This window comes from Rhea americana, unplaced genomic scaffold (assembly GCF_003343005.1).
Source record: "Rhea americana isolate MKP2758 unplaced genomic scaffold, rheAme1 scaffold_66, whole genome shotgun sequence".
NCBI classification, from domain to species: domain Eukaryota; kingdom Metazoa; phylum Chordata; class Aves; order Rheiformes; family Rheidae; genus Rhea; species Rhea americana.
Window position 1 is genome coordinate 3,119,955 of NW_028186823.1, and position 24,499 is coordinate 3,144,453.

The 24,499-nt window shown below is 37.3% G+C and overlaps 1 protein-coding gene across 2 annotated transcripts in view; it reads left to right on the forward strand.

Moving 5' to 3' along the window:
* Positions 1 to 18: 18 nt before the first annotated feature.
* Positions 19 to 24,499, forward strand: part of TGFBRAP1 (transforming growth factor beta receptor associated protein 1) — a 36,449-nt gene continuing 11,968 nt past the window's right edge. Inside the window, exons 1-6 of one of the 2 annotated variants that reach the window (XM_085320778.1) lie at positions 19 to 162; positions 3,056 to 3,757; positions 12,517 to 12,711; positions 13,649 to 13,803; positions 19,250 to 19,332; positions 23,393 to 23,734. In XM_085320778.1, coding sequence (XP_085176904.1) covers positions 3,073 to 3,757; positions 12,517 to 12,711; positions 13,649 to 13,803; positions 19,250 to 19,332; positions 23,393 to 23,734 — 1,460 coding nt within the window. In that variant the 5' untranslated portion in view covers positions 19 to 162; positions 3,056 to 3,072. Of the gene's footprint in view, positions 163 to 2,472; positions 2,496 to 3,055; positions 3,758 to 12,516; positions 12,712 to 13,648; positions 13,804 to 19,249; positions 19,333 to 23,392; positions 23,735 to 24,499 lie in introns of those variants that run through there. The other variant, XM_085320777.1, reaches the window with a different exon arrangement.

Sequence of the window (24,499 nt, forward strand, 5' to 3'; positions counted from 1 at the left end):
TTGTCGGTGTCGGGTCTGGTTTGCTGAGCGAGGCGCCGTTGTGGGCGCGGGACGGTCTCGGCGGAAGGCAGACGGGGCAGGCGGCTCGCCTGCGGCGGCACGTCCGAGGTGAAGCGGTGCCCCTGGCCGCCTGGGGGGTCGCTGCCCTCAGTCCCAGCTTCGGTACGGCCACGCGCCCGGCGGGCGTCAGTCGCATCCGTAGGTTAATTCGTTTGCAGGCAGTTAATTGCACAGGATGCCAGAGTGCGTCTATGTGAACGACTTACTGGGGGTAAAGTAGTAGGGTGCTGATCGGTTGCAAACGAGACAGCAAACAAAACGGAGCCTTCTGTTTTTTTTAATCTGTTTGCTTTTGTTTTGTTTTTTCCTCCTGGAAATGACTGTATGCAAGGTTACTAGTGTATTTAGGAAAATAAAATTTGATAGACTGAAAATTTGCTTGCTTATTGGTTGCTTCTGATAGCCACATCCTAATTAATTCATTTTCAGGAGTTAAGAAAATCTAAAATGTAGCCTACTGACTTCCATTTGTAACTTTCTGAAGTGGTATCTGGCCTTTTCTGTGTGGTGAGCATAAGCCACCAAGTTCCCATAAAGGAGAAAAATAAAAAAGGTAGTGTGCAGACTACATATGCATTGATGTTTGTTCTTAAAAACTTTTTTTTTCCCTGCAACTTAACTCCTGCCTAGCACAACTGTTTTATTTTCTTTGTTCCCAATTTATGTGGTATTACATTATAATTTCTTGTGCTTCCCATTCAGGAATTTGTCTAGTTGGATTTTTTTTTTTTTAGTTCTTCTTCAGTGCCTTAGAAATGATGCATGTCTATTTTGACACTGTTTATACCTTTTTTTTTTTTCATCTGCTTTTGTTTTGTAATTTTTCAGACTTTTTCTTTTAAATGCATTTTGGTCAAGAGCCAAATCATATGTTTCTCCCAGTGGCACACAGTAGCATTTTTACTCTGTCTACAAGAACTTTAAGTCACTGACACTTCCAGGTACAAAAACTGCCAAACCTGTCTCCAGATGATAGTTTATCACTTTAGGTTGCATACAAGCTGTCCTTAAATTGGCAGTCAACTTTTGGGCAGCCTTCCTTAACTTAATATGGTGTGTTTCTTTCATTAATGTTGAAGAAGAACATGAAGGTGTTGCCCAGAGACTTGCACTATCATTTTACCATGGGCTATTTCAAGAATATTTCCTGTTTTGTTGTTGTTGAAGATTAGAATGCTACTTTAAACCTAGTGAGGAAGCAGTTTAAAAATACCATGGAGCCCAAACTGAAATCTCTTTTAGTTTGTGAAATAGCTAGGAAATTTCTAGGCATAAAAGATCAATAACATCTGCTTTTATAAAAGCATAATGTACTTTGCTTCTGACTATATTTTTACATTGGCCAGATATTGGTTAAGACTTTCTAATACTTTTTGCCATGTTTTTCATTCCAGAGCACTTTTCTTTTGACTTTTAGACAGTTAAATATCTAAAAATCACTGCAACTTGAAGCAGCAGGCAGCATAATCGAAACCAGCCTTAATAATGTCTTTGCGCAGTGTTTTTGCATGTCAGATTCCTGTCATGATTTTGTAGCATACCTTAAATGTAGTATCTGTTTTTTGATGCTGTTTTTATGAGCSTAGATTACTTAGAATTGGAATCAATCTCAACTTGAAGATATGATCGCTTCCAATTAGATACTTAAAATGCAAAATATTAAGTAAATATTAATGACCCGGGGAAAAAAAAGTAGAGAAGTTTAGTCTAATTTTATTCAGTGATCAGTTGTGAGTTTTGTAGCTTAACTTTTCTTACTCGGTTTTGGAAATATTTGCTGTGGTTTTCAATGTTATCCTACAAAGGCAAAGTTTTTCTGGGTCTTACAGTTTGAAAGTATATTTCAAATCATAAGTGAAAGTTTATTCTTAGTATGTGTTTAATTTTCAGAACTATAAACAATAACATTGTGTTGATCTTTCTGTTTGTTCATAGAAATTTCATTTGAAGTTTTGTATTTCCACTGTACATGTGGACTGAAGTAATTGTGTGTGATATTTCTCAAGTCTAGTGAAGATATCCGGTGTAGTTCCAGGCTATGTGCTGGCTAAATGGTCATTACAGAGCACATCCATGATGTATTATGAGGTGATTAAATAAGGTCAACAATTTCTTGTCTTCTCTTTGGTATATTCAGAACAGTTGCCTGCTAGTTTCTCACAGGAGTAAAGTCTGATGTACAGCAAAATTCTGGGGTTTGTTTGGAAAGACACTAATAATTGCTGCGTAAACTGGAACTTTCCCTTGACAGAGCTTGACTGTAAAAGAATAAGTATAGCTTGCAGAATATGAATGTAAGAAGAGTTGCTTAATTGCTGAAGATAATCCTTTGAAATGGTTGTGACAGTAGTCAACAAACTCTTACTTTCAGAGTTTAGTGAATGTTTTAGGAGCCATGCTTCTAAATAACTTCTGAGACACTGATAATAACTTATGTAAGTTATCATCTGTCTTATAATAATGTTATGTACTTTCTTATTGGTGAACATAGGAAATGTATGTGTTAAAATGGAATATGCCCTTGATATTTCACTGTAAGGCTATTTACTAAATGCTTTCAATTTTTGTCAAATAGCATATAAATAGAATATAAAGCAAGTGAGATGCTAACTTGTAGCATTAAACGTCCTTCTTTAGAAATCAGAGCTAAAGCGTATATTTTCTTACAGGTAATTTTAGAAACCACAAAATGCTAGCAGGACCTACTTGTAGAGCAGAAATGTCTGAGATACACAAATAAGCAGCACAATTTTGGTTAGTAGGCATCATGAGTCTATTTCATGTAGAAATAGATTGCCTTGAAGTGAAAGCATAGAGTTTGAGTCATTTCTGTGGTTATTAGTATGCTTGGAGTGGCTTGTTTAATCTGATTGGAAATAACAGTATAGATTGTTAAAAGTGCAGCAACATTTATACTGGTGAATGTTAAATTGCTTGTTCTGAAATTTGATTTTGTTTGTATGGAGATAAATAATTTTTTCCCCTCTTTAATTAGATTACCCAGAAGGCAAAATGAGTGTCAAAGCTTTCAAGCTCGTTTCTGCTGTTGAGCGGGAGATGTTAATGGGAGACAAAGCTCACATCAACATTGAATGCATTGAGTGTTGTGGAAAGAACCTCTATATTGGAACCAACGACTGCTTTATCTATCACTTTCTCTTGGATGAAAAGATATCAACATCTGGAAAAATAACTTTTGCTGCCACCAAACAGCTGCATAAATACCTGGGCTTCAAGAAGTCTGTGAGTGAGCTAAAGGCAGCTTCTGCACTCACCAGGCTTCTTGTGCTTTGTGACAACACAATAACACTAGTTAATATGATGAACTTGGAACCGGTTCCCACTGGAGCTAGAATAAAAGGAGCTGTGACATTCACATTAAATGAAAATCCTGTGAGTGGGGACCCTTTCTGCGTTGAAGTCTGCATTATTTCAGTCAAGCGTCGGACCATTCAAATGTTCATGGTGTTTGAAGACAGAGTCCAGATAGTGAAGGAAGTATTTACTCCAGAGCAACCGTATGCTGTGGCTGTGGATGGTCATTACTTATGCCTTGCGCTTACTACACAATATATCATACTGAATTATAACACTGGCGTCTCCCAGGATCTATTTCCTTATTGCAGTGATGAGAAACAGCCAATTGTGAAAAGGATAGGCAGACAGGAGTTTCTGTTGGCTGGCCCTGGAGGGCTAGGTGAGACAAAGGGTTTTCTTTTAAGGGGGGCTGGGGGGAGGCAGAGAGGACCGGTTTGGTGGGTGGGTTTTTTTTTTTTTTTGCAACTTTTGAACTTCTCTCTTGTATTTAATTTCAAATTGGAAAGCAGAGCATAAGTAACTATTACTGATGTACAGAATAATGCTACTTATGAAGTGATGCTGGAATATTGAGATCGAAAGGTAAAACATAAGTTATTGGTACTACATATTAATATCCCTTCCTGCCTTTTAAGTAAGTGCACAAAAACATGCTTAAATATTTGTATTTTAATCATGGCTCTAGAGTGTTTCTATATAGACAGCTAACAGAGTACCACTCAGAATAAATAAAATTTGCTTGGTACCAAGTGAAATTTCGAAGACTGATAGTCTGTCTGTAGTGACTAGCTGGACTGAGTTTGAGGACCCTGTGCTGCTATAAATTTATTGGACTAGTGTAGGCAAGTTAATTTCTGACCAAGTTTCTAGTAGGAGGAGTTCATGTGAAGTCTCTTGTGGAATGCGATAGGTTCAGAAATAGGTATGCGAGTGATACAGCACTAGTAAGAAGTGTTATTTGAAATAAATTCTGACCAAACTCCTGTAGAATTAAGTCGTATCCTAACCATAGGTGTTGTCAGATACTAGCCATTCTTGTACGCTCATTTGCTCAATTTTTTAAAAAACCATTTTTCAGGTCCATGTTACACAGCTTGCTTAAGCCATCATATGATATTAGCAAAATTGCTGTGATATTAATTCTTTATATTGAATCTTTCTATCTTATGATAAGTATTAACTCAGCAGTTTCTGTTGAAAGAAATAGAGATTGATTAGTATATCAGTGCAAATTAAAGATATTGCAAGAAGAACTTGTTTTTGAGATCTGTGACACTTCTTGTATAAGTCATTTTGGTTGCATACTTTTTCCTAAAGCAGTTTGTTGCTTTAAATGTGGAACTGCACTTAATTTTATTAGCACTACTAAAGTGATTAAGGTTACATTAATTATTTGCCGATCTGAATGCATTTTCCTTATGACACGTTTCTAAACAGATCACATTCTTTTGATCTTGTTTGTCTTTTTAGGAATGTCAAACCAGGTCCTGTTCAGCTGCTTCATCTTTTTTATTATTTAAAAAGAGCAGGCATATTTTCAAAAAAGAGAAAGTTAAATTGTATTTAGTCAGACTTTTGCTTTTATCTGGTCTCCTGGAAGACAGCTGTACATTAGGACCTTTACCTATAAAATTGAACATCCCTGTAACGGTAATAAATGTATTGTACTGGGATTAAAATACTATGTCTTAAGCGAGCACACTTCTACAGCTCTAAACATCCTGTAAACTTCTTTTTCCATTAATACAGGCAAAGTCTAACTTATGCTAAATCAGACAACTTACAAAAACTCCTTCCTCTGGATTGCCTTGATTTTCCTTGCTTGATTCAACTTATAATCTTTTTTTTATCATCTGTTCTCTCCTATTGCTGTGTTTTTGTTTAGTATTATCCATCTTGCTATTCTTCCTCAGTAAAAATTTTAGTGTCCTAAGTGCTAGTCTCTTGGGAGCTGAAGATATTTGAGCACCTTTAAAATACAAGTGTTACATATGTTGGTATTTCAGGTCGTGCTGTGCTATAGGGTGAGTGGACTTCAGAAAGTGCGGTGTAAATCATCAATTCTAATTTTAGCTTGCTTTTTTGCTTCTCATTACAAAGCAGTTTCTCGTTGATTAAGACTTACTTGTTTTTGCACCTCATAGGTCATCTATGCTAAATTTAACCTTTTGTGAATGAGATGGATATAGTCTGTGTTAATGTATTTGGCTTTGTAGTGTTTGTGACATTTTTCTACTAGACTAATCTTGTGTTTGAGCTAAGACTGGGATTTCAGGTGGCAGAAAGCAACTGTTTAAGTGGTAGCTACTAAGTAAAGCATCTGATTTCCTTTTTTTTTTTCCTTGCATATGCAACCTTTCTTGTTATCTGCCTTTAAGACTATTAGAATTACTTGTAGTTGATCCATAGGTTTAGCCATTCAGTACTTCATCAACTGTGCTTGTAATTAAGCCCCTCTCCTCTTGAAAGAATGAGCTATATATTACTTTCTGATACATTTTTTTATTCCATTCAATGATTATTTCATTCAGACCTGAAAATCAGTTCTTTCTGAATTGATGAATTGTATGCAACTGTGCTTGCCAATGTTATATTTATTTCATGAAACTCTTGTTTCATGTTTCTAATCATTTTTCCTGCAGTAGAAAGTCTTTATTCTCTTAAAACTTCAGCAAACAGTACTTGCATATTGCCGCAGGGCAGAGTTTCTAGCACCAGCTGGACCAGCTGTTCCTGGACCAGCGGTCAGAGACTTCAGCTTAGACTGAGCTCTCAAAGGAGGATGCAGTTCTTCAGGTCCTGGGCTGCTGGGAGTGCATGATGGCCTGTTGCTGGGGTAGATGTTGTTATTGTCTGCAGGTGGTGTGTGCTGGTTAAGGATTTGTCACCAAGTACAGAAGCTGCAAGCAGAGGAGGTCAGCAGACCTCAGAGATGGTGAAAAGGAAATTGACTGGATCTTCTCTGGAACCTTGCAGGAGCCTGAACGCCCAGCTGTGCTGAAGGAGAGGCAGGCTAGCAGTCTACATCCGTGTTTATCAGGTTGAGAAATGCAGGCTTCCACAATGATGACAAATGCTGGAAACTTGTGACTTCTGGCAGAAGCAAGAAGGCTCCTTCTCTTACCTGCAGATCTGCATCTACAGAACAGGTTCAGTACTCTGGTAGCGTATGAGAAGCAGGAAGGTCTGTTCAGTGAGGCATCTGAGCCTAAACCATGAAGCAAAACTAGGAGGAAGTGGCAAGAGATAGTAGTGGGAGACTGTCCTATGGGAGATGGAAGTCCCCATCTGTCAATTTGACCTGCTGTCTAAGGAGGTTTGCAGCTTGCTAGGGCAGCTGCATGGGGCTTGCTTGCCTGAGACATTTAGAGACTACTGAAAGTTGTCTGGCCTTCTAACTATTCCTCCCTACTGCCTTTCCATGTGGATGTCAGTGATACTGCCAGAGGAGGTTTGGAGTGTTACCATATATGACTACATGGCTCTAGGGGTAGTGGCATGGGCACCAGGTGATTTCTTCCTTCATTTTTGATTTTGCTGGTAAAGAAGGAAGAGCTTGAGGAGGAGTAGACAGGTCCTTTAGGTCAGTAACTGCTTGCACAGCTGATAGTAGCAAGAGTGATTTGGCTTCTGTGACCATTAAATTCTCTTTGAGGAGCAAAGACTGCTAGAAAGAGAAGGGATCTGCCTGACCAAGTGAGGCAAAGCATTTTTGCCAACAGGCTGGTGAATCTGGTAAGGAGAGCTTTAAGCTGGAAACAGGGTGGGAGGGAGATGACACGCAAACATGTGATGAAGTGCTGGAGCAGGTCAACAAACAAGGCGCAGGGCAATGTGAACAAGAAAGACCTCGTAATCGAGAAAACAGAGTTAAAGGGGGCCCACTTCAAACATGTACACAGATAAAGAAGTACCTATAAGACAGTATGATAAGAAAAGCTCTTGCACTTTTTGTGGAAAATCAGTGTGGCTGGTGCTTGCCCACTAATGCTCACAGAGTAGTTTAAAAAAACAGGAATTAGAAGTCTTAATGCAGTTGCAGGATTACGATCTTATTGGGATCATGGAGACTTGGAGGGATAGCTCATGTGTCTCAAGTGTTGCAGTAGGTGGATACAGGCTCTTTAGGAAAGACAGGCTGGGAGGGAAGTAGGAGGACAATGCTTTATGTGAGAGCAGGAGAAATGTGCAGACCTCTGCGTGGGGCTTGATGATGAACCAGCTGAGGGCTTATGGGTTAGAGTTAAAGGGCAGACCAATGTGGGTAATGTTGATGGTGCCTGCCTATCAGGAAGAAGGTGGGTGAGGCCTTCTTCTGGTAACAGGAAGAAGCCTCATGTTTAGAGGCTGTAGTCCTTGTGGGAGACTTGAAGCACCCTGATACCTCCTGGAGGRGCAACACAGAGGAGCACAAGTAGTCCAGGATGTTTCTGGAGTGCATTGATGACAACTTCCTAGCACAGGTGAGCTGAGAAGGGGGTGTGCTCTGCAGAACCTTATATTCACAAGTAAAGAACAACTGGTTGGGCATGTGAAGGTCAAAGGAGCCTTGGCTGCAGTGACYGTGAGATGGTGGAGTTAAGGATCCTGAGAGGAAAGGAACAACACAAATAGCAGGACTGCAAGCTTCACTTCAGGATTGCAGACTTTGACCTGTTCAGTGACCTGCTTGGAAGAATCGCCCATGAAGAGAAGGGGAATCCAGGAGAGCTGCTTGACTTGTAAAAATCATCTCCTCCAAGCTCACGGATAGCTCATCCTGATGAGCAGGAAAACAAGCAAAGGCAACAGAAGGCCTATAAAGATTAACAAAGAGTTCTTGACTAAACTCAAGTATAAAAAGGAAGCATGCAAGAGGTAGGAGCAGGAACAGGTGACATGGGAGGAATATAGAGATATATTCCTGTGTGCGGGGATAGGGTTAGGAAAACCAAAGCCTATCCAGAGTTGAATCTAGTGATGGACATGAAGGGCTTCTGAAGGTATATCAGCAGCAAAAAGACGATGAGAGAATGTGGGCCATATAATCTTCCTTTATGAATCCTGGGTCCCTGAGCCCAGTGGGAAAATCTAGAGCAAAAGTCTTGCCCTCAGTGGAGAATGATCTACTGAACATACACAAGTCGACAGGACTTGATAGGATGTGCCCGTGAGTGCCGAGGAACCTGTCCAGTGTCACTGTGTGGCCACTCTTTATCTTCAAAAGGTCATGGTGATCAGGGGATCTTCCTGAGAACTGGAAGAAAACAAATGTCACTCCTTCCTTCAAGGATGACAAGAAGAAGGATCTGGGGAATTACAGACTAGTCAACCTCACCCCAATCCTCAAGGTGATGAAAGAAATTCTCCTGGAATCCATTTCAAAATATACTAAGGACAAGAAGGTAACTAGATGCAATTGGTACGGATTTCTAAAGGGGAAATGACGCTTGATGAACCTAATAGCCTTCTGTGATTAAATGGATGAGGGGCTTGGTGGATGAGGGGAGAGCAATGCATGTTGTGAACTTAAGCAAGGCTTTCAGTGCCATCTGCCATAACACCCTTTTAGACAAACAGATAAACAGTGGACAAGATAAATGGGCAGTAGGATGTACTGAAAGCTGGATTAACTGCCAGGCTCAAACAGTGGTGGTCAGTAGTACAAAGTCAAGCTGGAGGCCACTTACTAGCAGAGTCTCTCAGGGGTTCATAGTGGGGCCAATACTGTGTAACATCTTCATTAACAATATGGATGATGGAATGGAGTGAACCCTTAGCAAGTTTGCAGGTAATACAAAATTGAGAGGATTGAGTGATACAGCCGGGGGTTTTGCTGCCATTCAGAGGAGCCTTGACAGGTATTTCATGAAGTTACTTAAAGGGAAGTGCCAAGCCCTGTACCTAGGGAGGAATAACCCCATGCGGGCTGGGGACCGACAATCTGGAAAGAAGCTTAGTAGAAAAGAGCCYGGGAGTCTGTAAGCCAGCAATGTGTTCTTGTGGCAAAGGCAGCCAACATCATCCTGGGCCTCATTAGGAAGACTGTTGCCAGCAGACTGAGAAGGTGATCCTTCCTCTCTACTCAGTGCTGGTGGGATCCGATCTTGAATGCTGGGTCCAGGGCTGGGCTTCCATGTGCAAGAGAGAGACAGACATACTGGAGCCAGCCCAGCAAAGGGCATCCCTCATGAGGACAGGCTGAGAGAGCTGTTTAGTCTGGAGAAGAGGAGGCTCAGAAGGATCTTCCCATGAGGTGTTTATACACAGTTAAGGAGTAAAGAAGATGGAGACTCTTCTCAGAGAAAGGATGAGAAGCAACTGGGCACAAAGTGGGCTGTGAGGATGGTCAAACACCGRAACAGGTTGCCCAGAAAGATTGTGGGGTCCCCATTGAATTGTGGCGTTATTCAATACCTAGCTGGACAAGGTCTTTAACAACCTGCTTTAGTTGACTCTGCTTTGTGTGGGGCAAGCAGGGGGTGGTGCTGGCCTGAACAGAAATCCTTTCCAACCTTAACTATTCCATGATTAAACCATGAAGTTTAATGAGTTATAATACACTTTAAGTATTTATTTTAGATTATTCCTTTGTTTCTCTAGCATAAACTCTGTGGTACATGGTTTGAACAATTGCATAGATTACAAATGGAGAACTGAGTCTTACAACTTGTAAGAACCACACATGTACAGACATAATGATTTATAGATTATGTTGACACTGCATAAAGCAGCCAACAGTAATCAGTTCTTTTTTCTTCCTTTTTTCATCTACTTGAGTGTTCCTTATGCTGCTAACATTTATGGTATCGAAGTTTTCATATTGCTTTTTTAAACAAGTAAATATAAGGGGGTTTTGTTCGTTTTTTAAGTATAGAGGAAACACTATAGTGTGATAATAGGGTACTCTTTTGGACAAAGCCCCAAGTTACCTGAGCTAAAGTTGGTTCTGTTTTGAGTATGGGTGACTGGATCAGATGACCTCCAGAAGTACCTTCCAGCCTAAATTATTCTTTGATGTTATGATTCTGTAATTTTTTAGATTAGTTTTAGGCTGGCTTTTAGTGCTGAAAACAGCGTGGTTGTGTTTAGGGTAACTCTTGTAACCTTCAGATAGCTCATTCATTTTTTTTTAATGTGAAATGGACTGATGGCTTCATCTTAATTACCTCACATAATTCCTGTACTGTAAAAAAGCCGTGATTTCTGATTGTAGTTCTTTTGTTTATTATTCTGGACAAGATTTGGATAAAGACAAGGAGAAATACATCATTCTATCACAGAAACCCCTGCTATTGAGGGCAGAGGGGTTTAAACAGACATTGACTTGGAACAGTACTGTGTGTTGCTATGCATATGCTTTCAATCCATAAAAGAATCTTCTGAATTTTCTCTGAAAGATCTGACTTAAAAAAAAAAAAAAAAGCCACATGTATGTTCTTAATTTCAATTTATTTTATGTTTTTTTTTTTAATTCACAGAATAAGTCAGATAACTAGAAAAGTTTTAACAACTTACATAGCTAGTTCTGGGTTTTCTGCTGATTACTATGCATTTATTAAAAGTTTTCTTCTGCTTTTTGAAATAGGATTGTAGTACAGGAAAACAACTGAAAGGCATCAAAAGGAATAGTGCAGTCTGCATTGCGTAAACTTCCACTTCTGATCTGTAAGAATGTAAAGACCCATAGAACAAATTGGAATGATATTTTATGGTAAAGCAGTATTTTCTGCAAGATCCACTGCTAAAACATTATTTATTTCTTCTATAGTGATCAGTTTTTTAAGCTAATAGTTAGATGCAAAACCAATTCTATGTTGTGCCCTTTGTCAGGGGAAAAGGCTGATTGCTTCGGRCCTGTTCTGAAGGGTTTAGAAGCTAAGTTTTCGTTTCCATAGCTCTGTAAAAATCTACTGTTCTCTGGTTTCCTTTCTCCAAGATGGTCCTTACCTAGCTACCCTTATTATACAGAATAATTACCTTAATTATTCTGAATTTGGAAGAGCTTTTGTAAATTGAATAACATAATCTTTTAATCTCCTCTGTCCTGTAGAGTTCAGAATTATTCTGCTGGCTTTCAAATGGACTTTTCCTGCCCAAGACAATTTTCAAACTAGTATAGATGCTTTTTTAATGTAATGAGAACATTGATTTTGAGCAGTATACATTCAGATTTAAAACAGTTTACATTATGCTTCAGTATGCCTCAGTTGGCAAATAATTTCTGAACTATGCCTGAAAACTCAAATGGAATTTCTCTTGAGTTGATGCTAAAAAAGTCTCATGAAGCAGAAATGGGGAATATCAAATACTATAAATRGAGGCAATAGCGTAGATAGTCCAGAAGCAAGTGAAACTTTTATTAAGCAGTCACTTGGAGGGAGGAGTGAATGGACAGACAGAAAGATAACTTGTGGTTTCTCTGTCAGGTTATCTGAAGGTGCTAGATTGAAAGTAGTTTACAGTACTCAGTGTAGGTATCGTGGGGATGTTAAATCTTTACACACAGCCTCTGGATTTTTTTGCAAATGATTGAAAACACAAATACCTTGCAGAAAGTGACTCGTCTGAAGGAAATAGGCTTTAATTCTATRAAAATTTTACTACGGAAAAATCAAAGTATAGGTAAATATTCGTTTATAGACTAAAACCATCTTGGGGCATTTGACACTACAGGAAAAATGTGTTTATATTGCCAGATAGGTCAAGCAGTGCATGTCTGCAGCTTTTATTAGAAGTATTTAGTATTTAAATGCACTGTCTTACTAAATACTTTATATTTTAAAGTGAATTCAAACTACRTGACATAATTCTTTAACTAACAAATAAAAAAGGCTGTTAAACTTACCGGACTTGAATAATTCTTYTTTTTTCCAGTATTTTCTTTTCACTCTTTTGGTATTGTCCCTTTCTGCTGGTGAAGGAAAAAGAAAAATCTTTAATTGTATTAAATAGCAGGTCTTTTAAGATCCAGTGACTGGTAAGGTTTGATGCCCTGTCATTATGCCCTCTAATACTGTATGTGTTCTTTTGAGATTTATTATTTCTCGTCCTTGATAAGTACTAGAGCTAAGTACTGGGAAAATAAGTCTTCGACTAGCATAAGTCTCAGGCTTTTTTCTTTTTTTTTCCTTTCCTTTTTTTTTTTTAAATCTGTAGGCATGTTTGCAACTGTAGATGGCATTTCACAGCGTGCCCCTGTGCACTGGTCGGAGAACGTGATTGGAGCAGCCTTGTGTTTTCCTTACGTGGTTGCTCTAGATGATGAGTTCATTACAGTGCACAGCATGCTGGACCAACAGCAAAAGCAATCCCTACCTTTTAAAGAAGGTCACATTCTACAGGACTTTGAAGGTATTATAAAGGGCACTTTTTTTGTATCAATAACTCTGGAACAAAGGCCACTGGTATTAATGTGGGCACAGTCTTTTTTTTTTTTTTTTAAATCTACCAACCATTTTAACCATTGAAACTCTTTCATTGTAAATGCTTTCAAAATTAGGTTTCTGCAGACTATGGTAGGCAAAATTTAGTCTTCCAAAACTGTGTTCTTTAGAATATGTATGCTCATCTAAATGACAACTGTCATTTAAATGACAATTTAAATTTACAGTTTAGTTGTCTGAGAGATGTCTGTAGGATTATAGCTTTTCCTGTAATTTAATTACTTTCTTTCAAAGGACCAACATTAACTTGATGCTGTACATCAGCAAAACAAGAACTACAGGTGTATCCCTTGGATTTCTTGTCGAAATTTTAATATCTTAAAAATTGTTATTTTAAGTTTCTTCCAAAAATTCTTGTTAGAAATTCAAAAGGTAATGGGCTACCCTTCAATTATGTTCCACACTGTTAAGTGGGGAATATAATGCATAGTTTGCAGCTGTCCTAGAACAAAAAAGTGTATGTACTATCAACAATGTGTTRTTATTGATGTGCAGTTTAAATATTTCTAACACAAATCCAAAGAAATAGCTTGGCAATTCATAAGTTCCTCTTTTCTAGAATACAGTTTTTATAGTGGTGACCTGTACAACTCTGTTCAGAGTTTAGAGTCACTTACTGAGAGTGGGGAAAAATCTGCTGGAAATAAATGAATTTCCTATTAGCTTTGTATTTCTTTGAGGGGCAATTTAGAGATAAATTATAATATCTAGTGACTATGATGATAAAGATCAGTTTTGGAACTTTAACAGCTTTTAGGTTCTTGTATTTTAAGTGATAAAATCTTATTACTGTCATGTGTTTCCTCTGTGGAGAATATAAACTGATATTTGTTTGCTCTGTCCAGGCAAGGTAATTGTTGCTACTAATAAGGGTGTATATATCTTGGTACCACTACCTTTGGAAAAACAGATTCAGGATCTTCTAGCTAGCCACAGAGTGGAAGAAGCCCTTGTTTTAGCAAAAGGAGCTCGAAGGAATATTCCAAAAGAGAAGTTTCAGGTCTGTTTTTCTTTTAATTTTCCATGAAAATTAAAGTTTCACAATGGGGCCAATTTGACTACCAGTGGTATGCTGCATGGAGAGGGTGGGRAAAGAGTTTATTTTGTCTATTAATATCTTATCCTTTCAGCCTTAGGAAATGGATGTGCTGTTAAACTGATCTGTACCTGTAAAAGGTTGTGATGTGTTGGCAGTGTTGAGTGTGCCTTACTGATTTTACCTGTGGGTCCTCCCCCTCAGTATATAACTTGAAAAAAATTAAACCATAACAACTCAAAAATTAGTGATAGTTTTTAACTGATATAGCTGTTTAAAAGAAGTGTACTTTATTTCTACTCAGCTTTTTAACTTTTTCTCATCAGAGATTCTCATTGTGTCTTAACTTCCACAGTATTATAACTTTGAGGTTAAGTGATGTGAAAACTAAAGCAAAGTCTTACTTGTGTGTAACTGAATATTCAAGTATGTTTTTTTTTTGTTTTTTTTTTTTTTTTTTTTTTTAATGGCAAGGTATCTTGAGTGGCTGTTCTATTAGAGTGTTAGATTAGAGGTTTGTACGCCTTTCCTTCTACCCTGGTTTATATTGCAAAACATTCTACTGTATTTGTTCCTATCTGTCCTTCAGATTTTCGAACGTAAAGAAATTTCATGCTCCTTTTTCCAATATAAGGAAATCATTCTTGAGGCGAGTTTTGAGAAAGTAAATTTTAAAGACTAACCAAGTATGTGAACGAACATTTGATTTGTTTTCATTTGTAAAAGCAAAAAATGATCTATAACCTGCAGGCAGGTATCTATATTCAGATGATATGTTAATCTTTTCTGATGCTTTGGAGAACTTGTTCCATTAAAATAAAATCTGTTGTATTATTTTCAGTTTGCTCAAGAAATAGGTGAAGTTTTGATTATGATTGTGGAATCTACAGGAGAGTTGCAGTGGTCCACATAAAGCAGAAAATATGTTTAGCCTTTAAAGCTATTAYTACCTTTTAAAACTTTGAAATTGCATTTCAAGTTAGGTAAATACCCTTGAAAAGATGATRTGAAATTTGTATCAGACTTAATTTTGATTCTTTAACTCTTCTGTTAAATGAATGGCTGGGAGGCCATTGGAAGGAAAGACTTGGCTAGAAAAGTTTCCAACCTTTTGCTAAGGTAGAACTGTCTCGAAATTTGGAAATGTGCTGAAAATACTTTTCAACTTCAATGTGTTTTGCTTCGTATCTTCACTTCCAGCTTTTCTTACAATCTATTTAAAGAAGCAAACCAAACTCCTGCTGTGAGGACAGAATGCATGRTCTAATCAATGTTTTTCTTGTTTTCCCATCTGCATGAGGACTTTTTTTTTCCCCCCAATTTTTTCTTTTCAATTTATTTGGATTAAGTGTGGGAAATGTCTTTGTGTTTTACTGCAACTTTAACTGCAATTCAGTATCTGAAATAGAGGAAAGATGTTCCACATAATCTGACTTTTTTAGGGGGATTTTACTGTCTTTAGCATAAGTTACCTTACGTATCCTGTGTGTACTGAATGTCTTACGTGCACTTCTGCAATTACTGTTTTCTAGAGTATTTTAARTTCTTGCTTACTTTAAGTTAATGGTTTTTCAGATAAGTGCTTTTGGAGTTCAGTTACTTTAGGTTATGCTACAGCCGAAAAACAGAAAACATTTTACTTGGAAGCAGAACAACCTGTTGTAGTTCTGAGCAGTATTTACAGACTGATATGACCCAGCTTTAAATGGAGTTTTCCTCTGATTTGTATTAAGAAGACAAACTTGACTTAGTTGTTGAAGTTGGTCCAATTTTCAGAGCACATCAGCAATTGCAAATRTAATGTTTGCTTGCTTTCTGATGTATCTGACACTCAATGCTGTCAATACAGGTTTATTTGCAGCACATCAAACTTAAACTGTAGTTTCACAGTACAAATCTGATGTAGCAGCACAAATTACATGCCTTAAATACATCTTTGGYAACATTTCTATAGCATAGCGTATTGTCATTCCCACCTATCTCATAGGATAGGTATCTGTTTTGCAAGCCTAGTTGAGCTGCTTTGCTGATTCCTGAGTAGTTTATGCTTTCATGGTCTTACTGGGCCATTTTATACTAGCAGGGGCAGGGAGACAAAGGTATAGAATTAAGCTGCTTGATCCAGCAACTATAAATTATCCAAGCAGAAGAGTGATAGTAGTTGCATGGTACGTATAGCATAGCACCCTTTTTTCCTCTTGATCTTTTAATCTCAAGTTTGCTATGACTTTTGCCATCTTATATGTGCCTTGAACTCAACCGTGACATTGTAAGACAGACTTCCTGAAGAGGTAGGTTTTTGCTGCAGTTTAATACTACATTGTCATTGCGTGGATAAACATTGCCTGCTTGCCTCCCTCCTCCAAAATATAAAACTTATGCTGATAATTCAGAATGACAGTAGGACTGAAACAGTTTAAGATACTGCAGTGTCTAAATTATGTGTACCGTCAATATTTTAGTCATTGGGAAGAAGCAGGTCGTACATTAGTAGGCCTGACCTGTTGTTTAGCTCAGAGATCCTGCAGACTGCAAATTTCTCTGCTGCTTTAGATGAGGATTCTTTTGTCTTTGAGAATCAGGAAATACTGTTTTGCTTAGCCTTTAAAAAAAAAAAAAAAAAGTGGTACAAGGATATCAGTTTTGTTAGAGGAATAGCAAAGGCCTTTCTACCATGCTACCATGAAATGACTGAACAATACGTATACGTTAATTTTTCAGGACAGCTGAAGTTTGCAGAAATCATGGTGGTTGGTAGTGAAGACCTTGGTTAGATTGACACACACCTTGCATAGGTATCTCTTTTTTTTTGCCTCTCATTTTGTCTAGTTTCAAAAAATGTATTAACTACACCCGAATCAGGCCAAAGGTTACTTCAACCTCTAGAAAAGTCTTTTTTGGTGATCTCCATGGTAATTTTGACCATTCTAGTAAGGATTTTTCTAGCAATTGAGAGAAAAGCTTCACTGGCTATTGCAGCTTAAGTAGTAACATTTTTGCTTACTAGAGCTTTTTCAAATACTGTTTTTGTAGCTAGATTTTTTTGTTCTCATTTTTTCCATTGTGAATTCAACCAACAATATAGAATTCTCTTAGAGTACCTCAAGTCCTAAAGCCTTTCTTCAAACAGCGAAAGGGGAATTTGTATTGAATTCTAAACAAGTTACAACTTAGTACACTCCCCTTCTCCTCTTCCTCCCCCCCCCAAAAAAAAAAGTATTACAACTAACCAGTCTCGAAGAACTCAAAGGCTGAGTTTTCTGTGTGTTTTGTGTGTGTTTGTGTGTGTTTTTTTTCCCCCTATCCCAAACAGAAATTAACTGGATATTATTCTTGAATCGTATAGACCTAGCTCATTCTTAAAAACCTCTGGGAAGGAGATTGTAGAACTTTCCCCTGTAGCTTTCAAAATCCATATCATGGGACATCTGTGTTTCTTGACTAAAATCAAGCTACTACTCCCTATCCTATCAATGTGTTTTTCAAAAATTGGAAAGATATCTGTAGATGTATGGGGCAGAAGGGAGAGAGAGGAGGGAGTTTTGCACAACTTTGAATCAAGTGTAGTTAAGTCAATATTGTAGATAAAAGTATCASTCAATGAGTTTAATTTTAAAACTGATCTCTTAGCCCTGTGTTTGCATGAACAATGACTTCTTTAAAACCTTTAATTAAAGGTTGCTGTACAGACTAATCTATATAACTAAGAGAATAACTTCAGGTGGATTCAAACTTAATGCCAATACTCTGATTCCCTAAATATATGAATACTATTTGTCACGCTATTGCAAATATTGAAAACAGACTTCAAAAAATTGATTTTGATATTAGTTTCCCTAGCAGGGTAAGAATTCTTTGACCCTCCCTGGAAAGTGTGAGGCRAAATTTTGAAAATTTCTGGTGCCACAAGGTGCAAATATTTGCTGATAAAAGATCTCAGTCTGCATCCTTAGGACTTTAGTCCTAAGTCTGCATTCTGCATCCTGAGTTGAATGTTACATAAATATACAGTGAATTACTTTTATTTTTTGTTTTGTTTGTCTGAAAAAATGTGCCAAAAAACATTTTCCCCTTATTTCCTCTTCTCTCCTCTACCCTGGAGAAGCAAGAACAACCCTGTAATCTTACAAATCAATAGGTTTCAGTAGCTTACTAAGATCAAGATTAATATTTTCCTGAGATAATCTGTTAGTAAAACATAGCCTTAATGGATTTAGGTCAAACTTTCCTCTTGGTAATTTACAAACTTTAATCCATATGAGAAATCACTGATTGGAATATTAATGWACTCTATTGGAGGGGTCTCACATTTTAGCAATTCTTACTTGAAATATGTTGCTTAATGTATTACAATTTCCCTGGGTGTTCTTACTGAAAATGGAGGGTTGTTATTAACAATAGCACTCATAGTCCTCTGTTAGACTTTAAAAAGCTGCATATTTAAGAGAAGGTTGGAGGGGAAAACTGAAGGGATTTGGATATAGCTAGTTGTGTGGAAAATACAGAGCCAAAGAGTTGCAAACAATGAATGCTTTCCAGATGATAGTTCACATTCCTTGCTTTTATTAATTCTCTGTTGCTATTGGAAATATTTTGGGCACAAGATTTTTGTTTCATCTGGTGGCTACCAACTCAGTATTCAGATTAAATACCTAGCCTTTTTTTTTTGTCTGTCAGTAATCTGAGCAGCAAAACTTTGTAACACATTGCTTCTCTTACAGTTTACTTGTGCTTCCCTTTAACCATATTTTTRTGTACATTGCGTAACGTTCTACAGATTGGATAAACTCAACTGCTTTAGAAATATTTGCATTTTTAAAAATTACTGACAAAGTCAGAATCATGATCATCAACAGGGGATGAGGTTTTGAGAATCAGCAGCAAGGTTATTGGAAAACTGAGGTGAGGAGGGCGGAAGATTGGCTACGTATGGTCAACTGGGACTCTTGAATTTTTAAAAGAAGTACCTACTCAATTATGGGGATCTTCAGAGATAACCATTGGCCTTTACATTTGCAAGTAGCATGAGCAATAACTTGAGGAAAGTCAGACTGATGGCAGATAAGTCATCATTTGAATAAGAAAACTTAAACTTGCTATTTGTTGACTTCACTTTCAGTAAGTACTCCTGAACAGTGTTGTGTTCACAAACTTTTTGTGTAAGAAATGTAATGTGGAGAGTAGATTCAAAATATCCCTAGGTACATAAAATTTATAATTTAGAGGTTCAAGACTTTATTTTGCATGTAATTTGATAGGCCTGTCTGAATATCCTGTATTTTTTTGATGTGGTTGGGTGTTTTGGTTTGGTTTTCTTTTTTTTTGGTCAGGTAGTTATTGCAATAGTGACTAGTACCATATAGATAACTCTCTATAAAGAGAATAACTTCTTTTCTTTTCTCTTTCACAGGTAATGTATAAACGAATCCTGCAGCAAGCAGGTTTTATTCAGTTTGCACAGCTTCAGTTCCTTGAAGCAAAAGAGCTGTTCAGGTAATTGTGTAATAAGAAATGTTTAATCCCCTTGATATAGATTTTAAAAATTCTTAGTGGCTGGAGTGTTTTTAGATGTGGATAGGAGATCACTGATCAGATGGTTTTATTGAGAGAGAAGCAGTGTGACATTGAGACAGTTTCGTAATTGAAGAGTTAATGCAAGTGACTTTTTCATTTACTAATGTGCCATAGCGTTAAAGCTGTAATCCTGTAATCTGATCGTTGTCTGTGTGGAAGTTTGTTGACTTGGTGCCTACGAAGGTCAGAGCTTTATTATTGAGCCTGTGCTGTGATTTATATCACGAACACTGCCTGATTTCTKTTAAGCATGTGTTTCCTAAGAGAAAGTTACAGTTTAAATACTGTTCATGCAAATATACTGACTAATTTTTTTGAGAATATAGATACTGAATTTGTTTTAACATATGTTCAGCTAGACCTTTTCCAGAAGATAGATGACTTTGTTCACAAATTGATCTTGATATTCCACTTTGACTCCATAAAAGCAGTCAAAAATGCTGCTTTTTGTCTTTGTTTTACCTGACAATTTCACTTCCTCTAGCAGYTTTGTTCACAACCTTTTTCTTTATTGTCAAATAATTTTTGGCTTTAGTGAGCAACCTGCAATCTTCCTTCCTCCTTGCAGGTCTTGCAGACAGATCAAACTATCAATATTAAGAACCTGTTTTCTATTCTTTAAGTTGCCATCTATATTTTGTTAAAGCTAAGATGGCAGAAGCTGAAAACTTTTTTTTTTTTTCCTCCAAAGGAGTTGAGGTCATTTGTAACTTTTCTCAAATTGTTTTCTCCAGGTGCAGTGGAAAGATCCTAAGCCAAAGGGCATCCCCAGATCCTAGGGGCCATGAATCTAAAGTTTATCATCCATGCTGATGGGATCATTGTCTAGKATTTTTCTTGGAAATTTGTTATGAATAATACTTCACTTTTAGGAGGCTGTTTGACTGCTGATTACCATTTTTTTTTTGGGGGGGGAGCAAAACTGTACTGTCACAGCTTGGGTCAGACCCAGTGATTCACATCCCAGGGTTTTTCTCTGGCCTGAATTGAAACCTAGTTTTGATTTTGCTCTTAGAAGCAGATGATTACTAAAGTCAGATCTAYGAAGTTCAGAAGTGAAGTAAGTGACAAGGTTCTTGTCTAAAAAGGATACAGAATCTCAGCTTCTGTGGAAGTTGGAAAATGTTTTAATATTGTTAAATAAGTCATGTTAAATATCACATTTAACTTTTTCATCCATCTACATGATCACATTCTCTGTTCTACCTTAGGTAATCTCCAAATACCTGATGGTGTAGCTAGTAAGGGAAGTAGGGCTCATACTCATATTTCTACAGTTTGAGTAGACTATTATTCTAGTTATGAATTAGCTCTTGGTCTAAAATAAATAAGTGAATAACYTTGTTGAAGAAAACACATCTTTCTTTAAATAGGGTTAACTTACTAGTGTAATGCATTTTGCATAATACATTTTATTTTCTGGTGATCTTCAAGCCTTTTAAACTTTCACAGAGTAGTTAGACTAGACAGAGCTGCAGTTAAATTACTGTAATAAGTTAATACTGAAAGCCTAAATGCTGTTTGAACCATGAGGTTTTGCCACTGACAACCTGATGTTTCTTGGTTATTCTGCTGCTTAAAAATTCTCAGATATCTGAGTTATGTCATAATGTGAATCTAAACTTTGGAATAGAATGTAAAGTCTGAAAAGAAGGATTTAAAGGACACTTCAACTGTAGAAATATGCATAGTAGGCATGGACTATTTTTAGAGGCTGGCCTTTCTAGTGTAGAGGATTTTTTTTTAGATGGTAGAAGCTGTCTGTGTAGATCAGAAAAACTTACTATTCAAAACTATTTTTGTAGGAAGGTTTCCCAACTCTCTTGCAGTTGACTATGATTCATTTCTCTGTTTCCATGCTTTGCRGTCCCTGGTTGTCCCTAGATTGTAGAGCAGGATGCTTTTAAATTTCTTGCTGTTGCTGCTATCACCTGTATTCTTCTGATAAAGTTTTAGTAGCCAAAGGATGATTTTTACTGTCTCGGACATTATTTAAAATATATTCTAAATAGTTGTTGCCATATTTGAAGTTTGTTTTTCTTTTTAGACCAAGCTCATATTTTCTGGATACCTTTGGAAATACCCCTCTGGCAAGAAGTCAACAATTCAGGACTTGCCTCAGTGCTTTAATTACTTTAGAATTATAGAGAAGGGATTAACCCATTTGTTAGGATCTTCCATACTTATTGCTTGCAGAAGGTTAAAAATCTTCTTGCTTCACCTACTTCAGTAGTCTGTAATTTGTTTCCTTTTGGAATTCATTCCAATAGGAGTTGTGGAGGAAAAAGACTTTCTGAGGTTGTAGATCATTGGATAGATAAAACTTTTTAAATTCCTTTCTAGAAAATAGCAACTAACTAGGGTTTCTTTTCTAGAGCTTTCTATTCATTTGGAGCTTTTTCAGCAACAGTATCGTCTTAATACATTAAGAGGAGCAGAAATGCACTTCTTTAAAGATGATTTCTGAAGAGTCAAAGTGCCAGCAAAATGAAGCCTAAATCCTGATTTCTTGATCTTCCTTAAGAGGAGGCCAAGGCAGGCCTCCAGGAGGCAAGGCCAAGAGAAGTAGTCACTCTAGCTCTGAAAACTAGAGTTATTTGGCATGTCCAAAGAATCTTCTGCAGATGACATCTTTATCTACAAGATAAAGATGACATTCGGGCAGACTGGCTCAGAAATTTTCAGTAGCTGTATTTGATCTGCTTAATTAAATTAGTGTTCCAGTGACATCTACACAATGAAAGACAGAACAGAAGTGGGAAAAAGTATTATGAGTTGTTGCCTTACTTATTCTGCTCTTTTAGGCCTGTACTTGGATTCTCTTGGGTAAGGAGAGTAAGTTGAGAATAAACTTAGTAAATGGAAAACAAAATGGAGCAAATACACTTATCCCATCAGTAAGACTGACTTCATAAAGTCTTTTGAATTTAGTGCTTTATTTACAAGTGCTGAATTTACAGCATTCGATCTGCTTCACATGAGTATTGGTAGTTTGAACTTGCCTGTGTGCAAGCTGAGAGACTGGTATTGTAGAATGCAAGCCAGCAAATGTTCCATGCCTCTTTAGGTACCCTGAAGGTTTCAAGATGTGTATTGTTTTTTTTCTTTTTTTTTTCTGTCCCAAACCACACTCTACAAATGCTTCCATTCAGGCTAAGAGAGTGTTTTCTGTAATATAGGTATCAACTTTTTCTTAGGTAAAATACAGATGCCATTCACATGTGAAGAGAAAAACCACTCTAATATCTGACATCAGTATATACCTGACAGCTATGTCTGTATGATACTACTACTTATTGGTTAGGTGAATGCATAATCAATTGTAACAGGTCATATTGATATACAATAACAGGTCATATTCAGAACCTTCTTAACAAGTGAGTTGAAGGAGAAATTTGGTGCATTTCAGAATTGGGAAAAACGTTTTCATCACCCAAATATTCCGTAAGCTTCTGTTTTCTGCAGAAAGTTTCTGTTTTCTGCAGAATTACTTACACAATCTTTGTGGTTTGCCTGGAAGGGTTCACTGTATCCAGTTCTTTGCCTCAACCAGAAAACTAGCTCCCCTAGCACTGTCCTGGACTTCCTTATGCTAGGAACTGCACTAAGGCTATTCAGCTGTTTTTTGTATAGATCACTGAACAGCTGTGGGATGTCATATTGTCTACTTACCTGGGGTAGACAGACTAGTAACTTAAAGGCAAAGGGCTGTCCAGTTTCCTAAATCTCAGAGCTCTCCTCATCTGGAGGAGGAAAAAAAATGGTAAATGAGTTTGGATGGAACACACCTTTTTTTTTTTTTTTTTTTGCCATTTCTAAAGATACTTTCTCCAGAGTAGAAGGCAGTAACTTTTGGAAGCTGACAGCTTGTTACTGACTCTAAGCATATGTGCACACATTCCCAGTATGTTATTTTTTTGTGCCTATGTATACTTTTTCTTTCTTTTTTGCTTCATCTAGTTTGACACTGTAATTGCAGAAGCGGCCAGCTTGATGTCCGGGAGCTGATCTCTCTCTACCCCTTCCTGTTGCCTACTTCCTCTTCATTTATACGGTCTCATCCCCCTCTGCATGAGTATGCTGACCTAAACCAGCTGACACAAGGGGACCAGGAGAAGATGACAAAATGCAAACGATTCCTCATGAGTTACTTAAATGAAGTCCGCAGCACTGATGTTGCAAATGGCTACAAGGAAGATATTGACACAGCTTTACTGAAGTTATATGCAGAGGCAAATCATGAAAGTCTTCTGGATCTGCTAGTTTCTGAGAATTTTTGTCTTTTAACAGATAGTGCTGCCTGGCTGGAAAAACACAAAAAGTGAGTGAATTTCTTGAATATTGCAGTTTTGAGACAAATGAAAAGATGTTTGTCTGTCTTAAACGCTCTTGACTGCTGGAGCAGTAAGTTTAAGTTCTTGTGTCTTCTCTGATGTTGGGTACARAAGAGACTTGTCAGCATTTAAAAACTATGGGGGAAAAGTTATTAGTTGACACACTGAGGTGAAGAAGTATTCTGGCCTACACTGCTAAATACCAAGTTTCTTCCAAAGGTCTCAGTGTCTAACACAGAAATAAAAGTTTAATAGAGATTTGGAAAAAAAATAAGGCAATCCATTTGTGTTTGAAAAYGGGATGTAGTAGTGGTACATTTCTGTTGATGTCTTTGAATGAAAAGATGCTTTAATACATGCACTACTTCAGGTAGAAGCTATTGACTAACTAGTAGCTTTAAAATGCTGGTAGCTTATTCAGTGAAAGAAGTATTACTTTTGAATTACGGACTCCAGTGTGCCCATACTGATTCACTGTAAGGATAATACTTTAGATGAGTGCAAAGAACTTCAATATGGAAATACCAGCAGGTGGAGAATTGGTAGCTAGTCGTTAAACAGGGAATGCTAGAAAGTAAATGTGTTAAATACGAACTTCAGTCATACATAGTATCTCAGTGCCTGTATAGGATTTCTTTTATCTTTAAGCTCTATGGTGCAGTGATGGTAACTAGAGTGGTGAGAGTTCTAAGAGGGGAAAAAAAATATGTACATCTCTTTCACATGTTGTGATTAGATTTACAAAACATCTG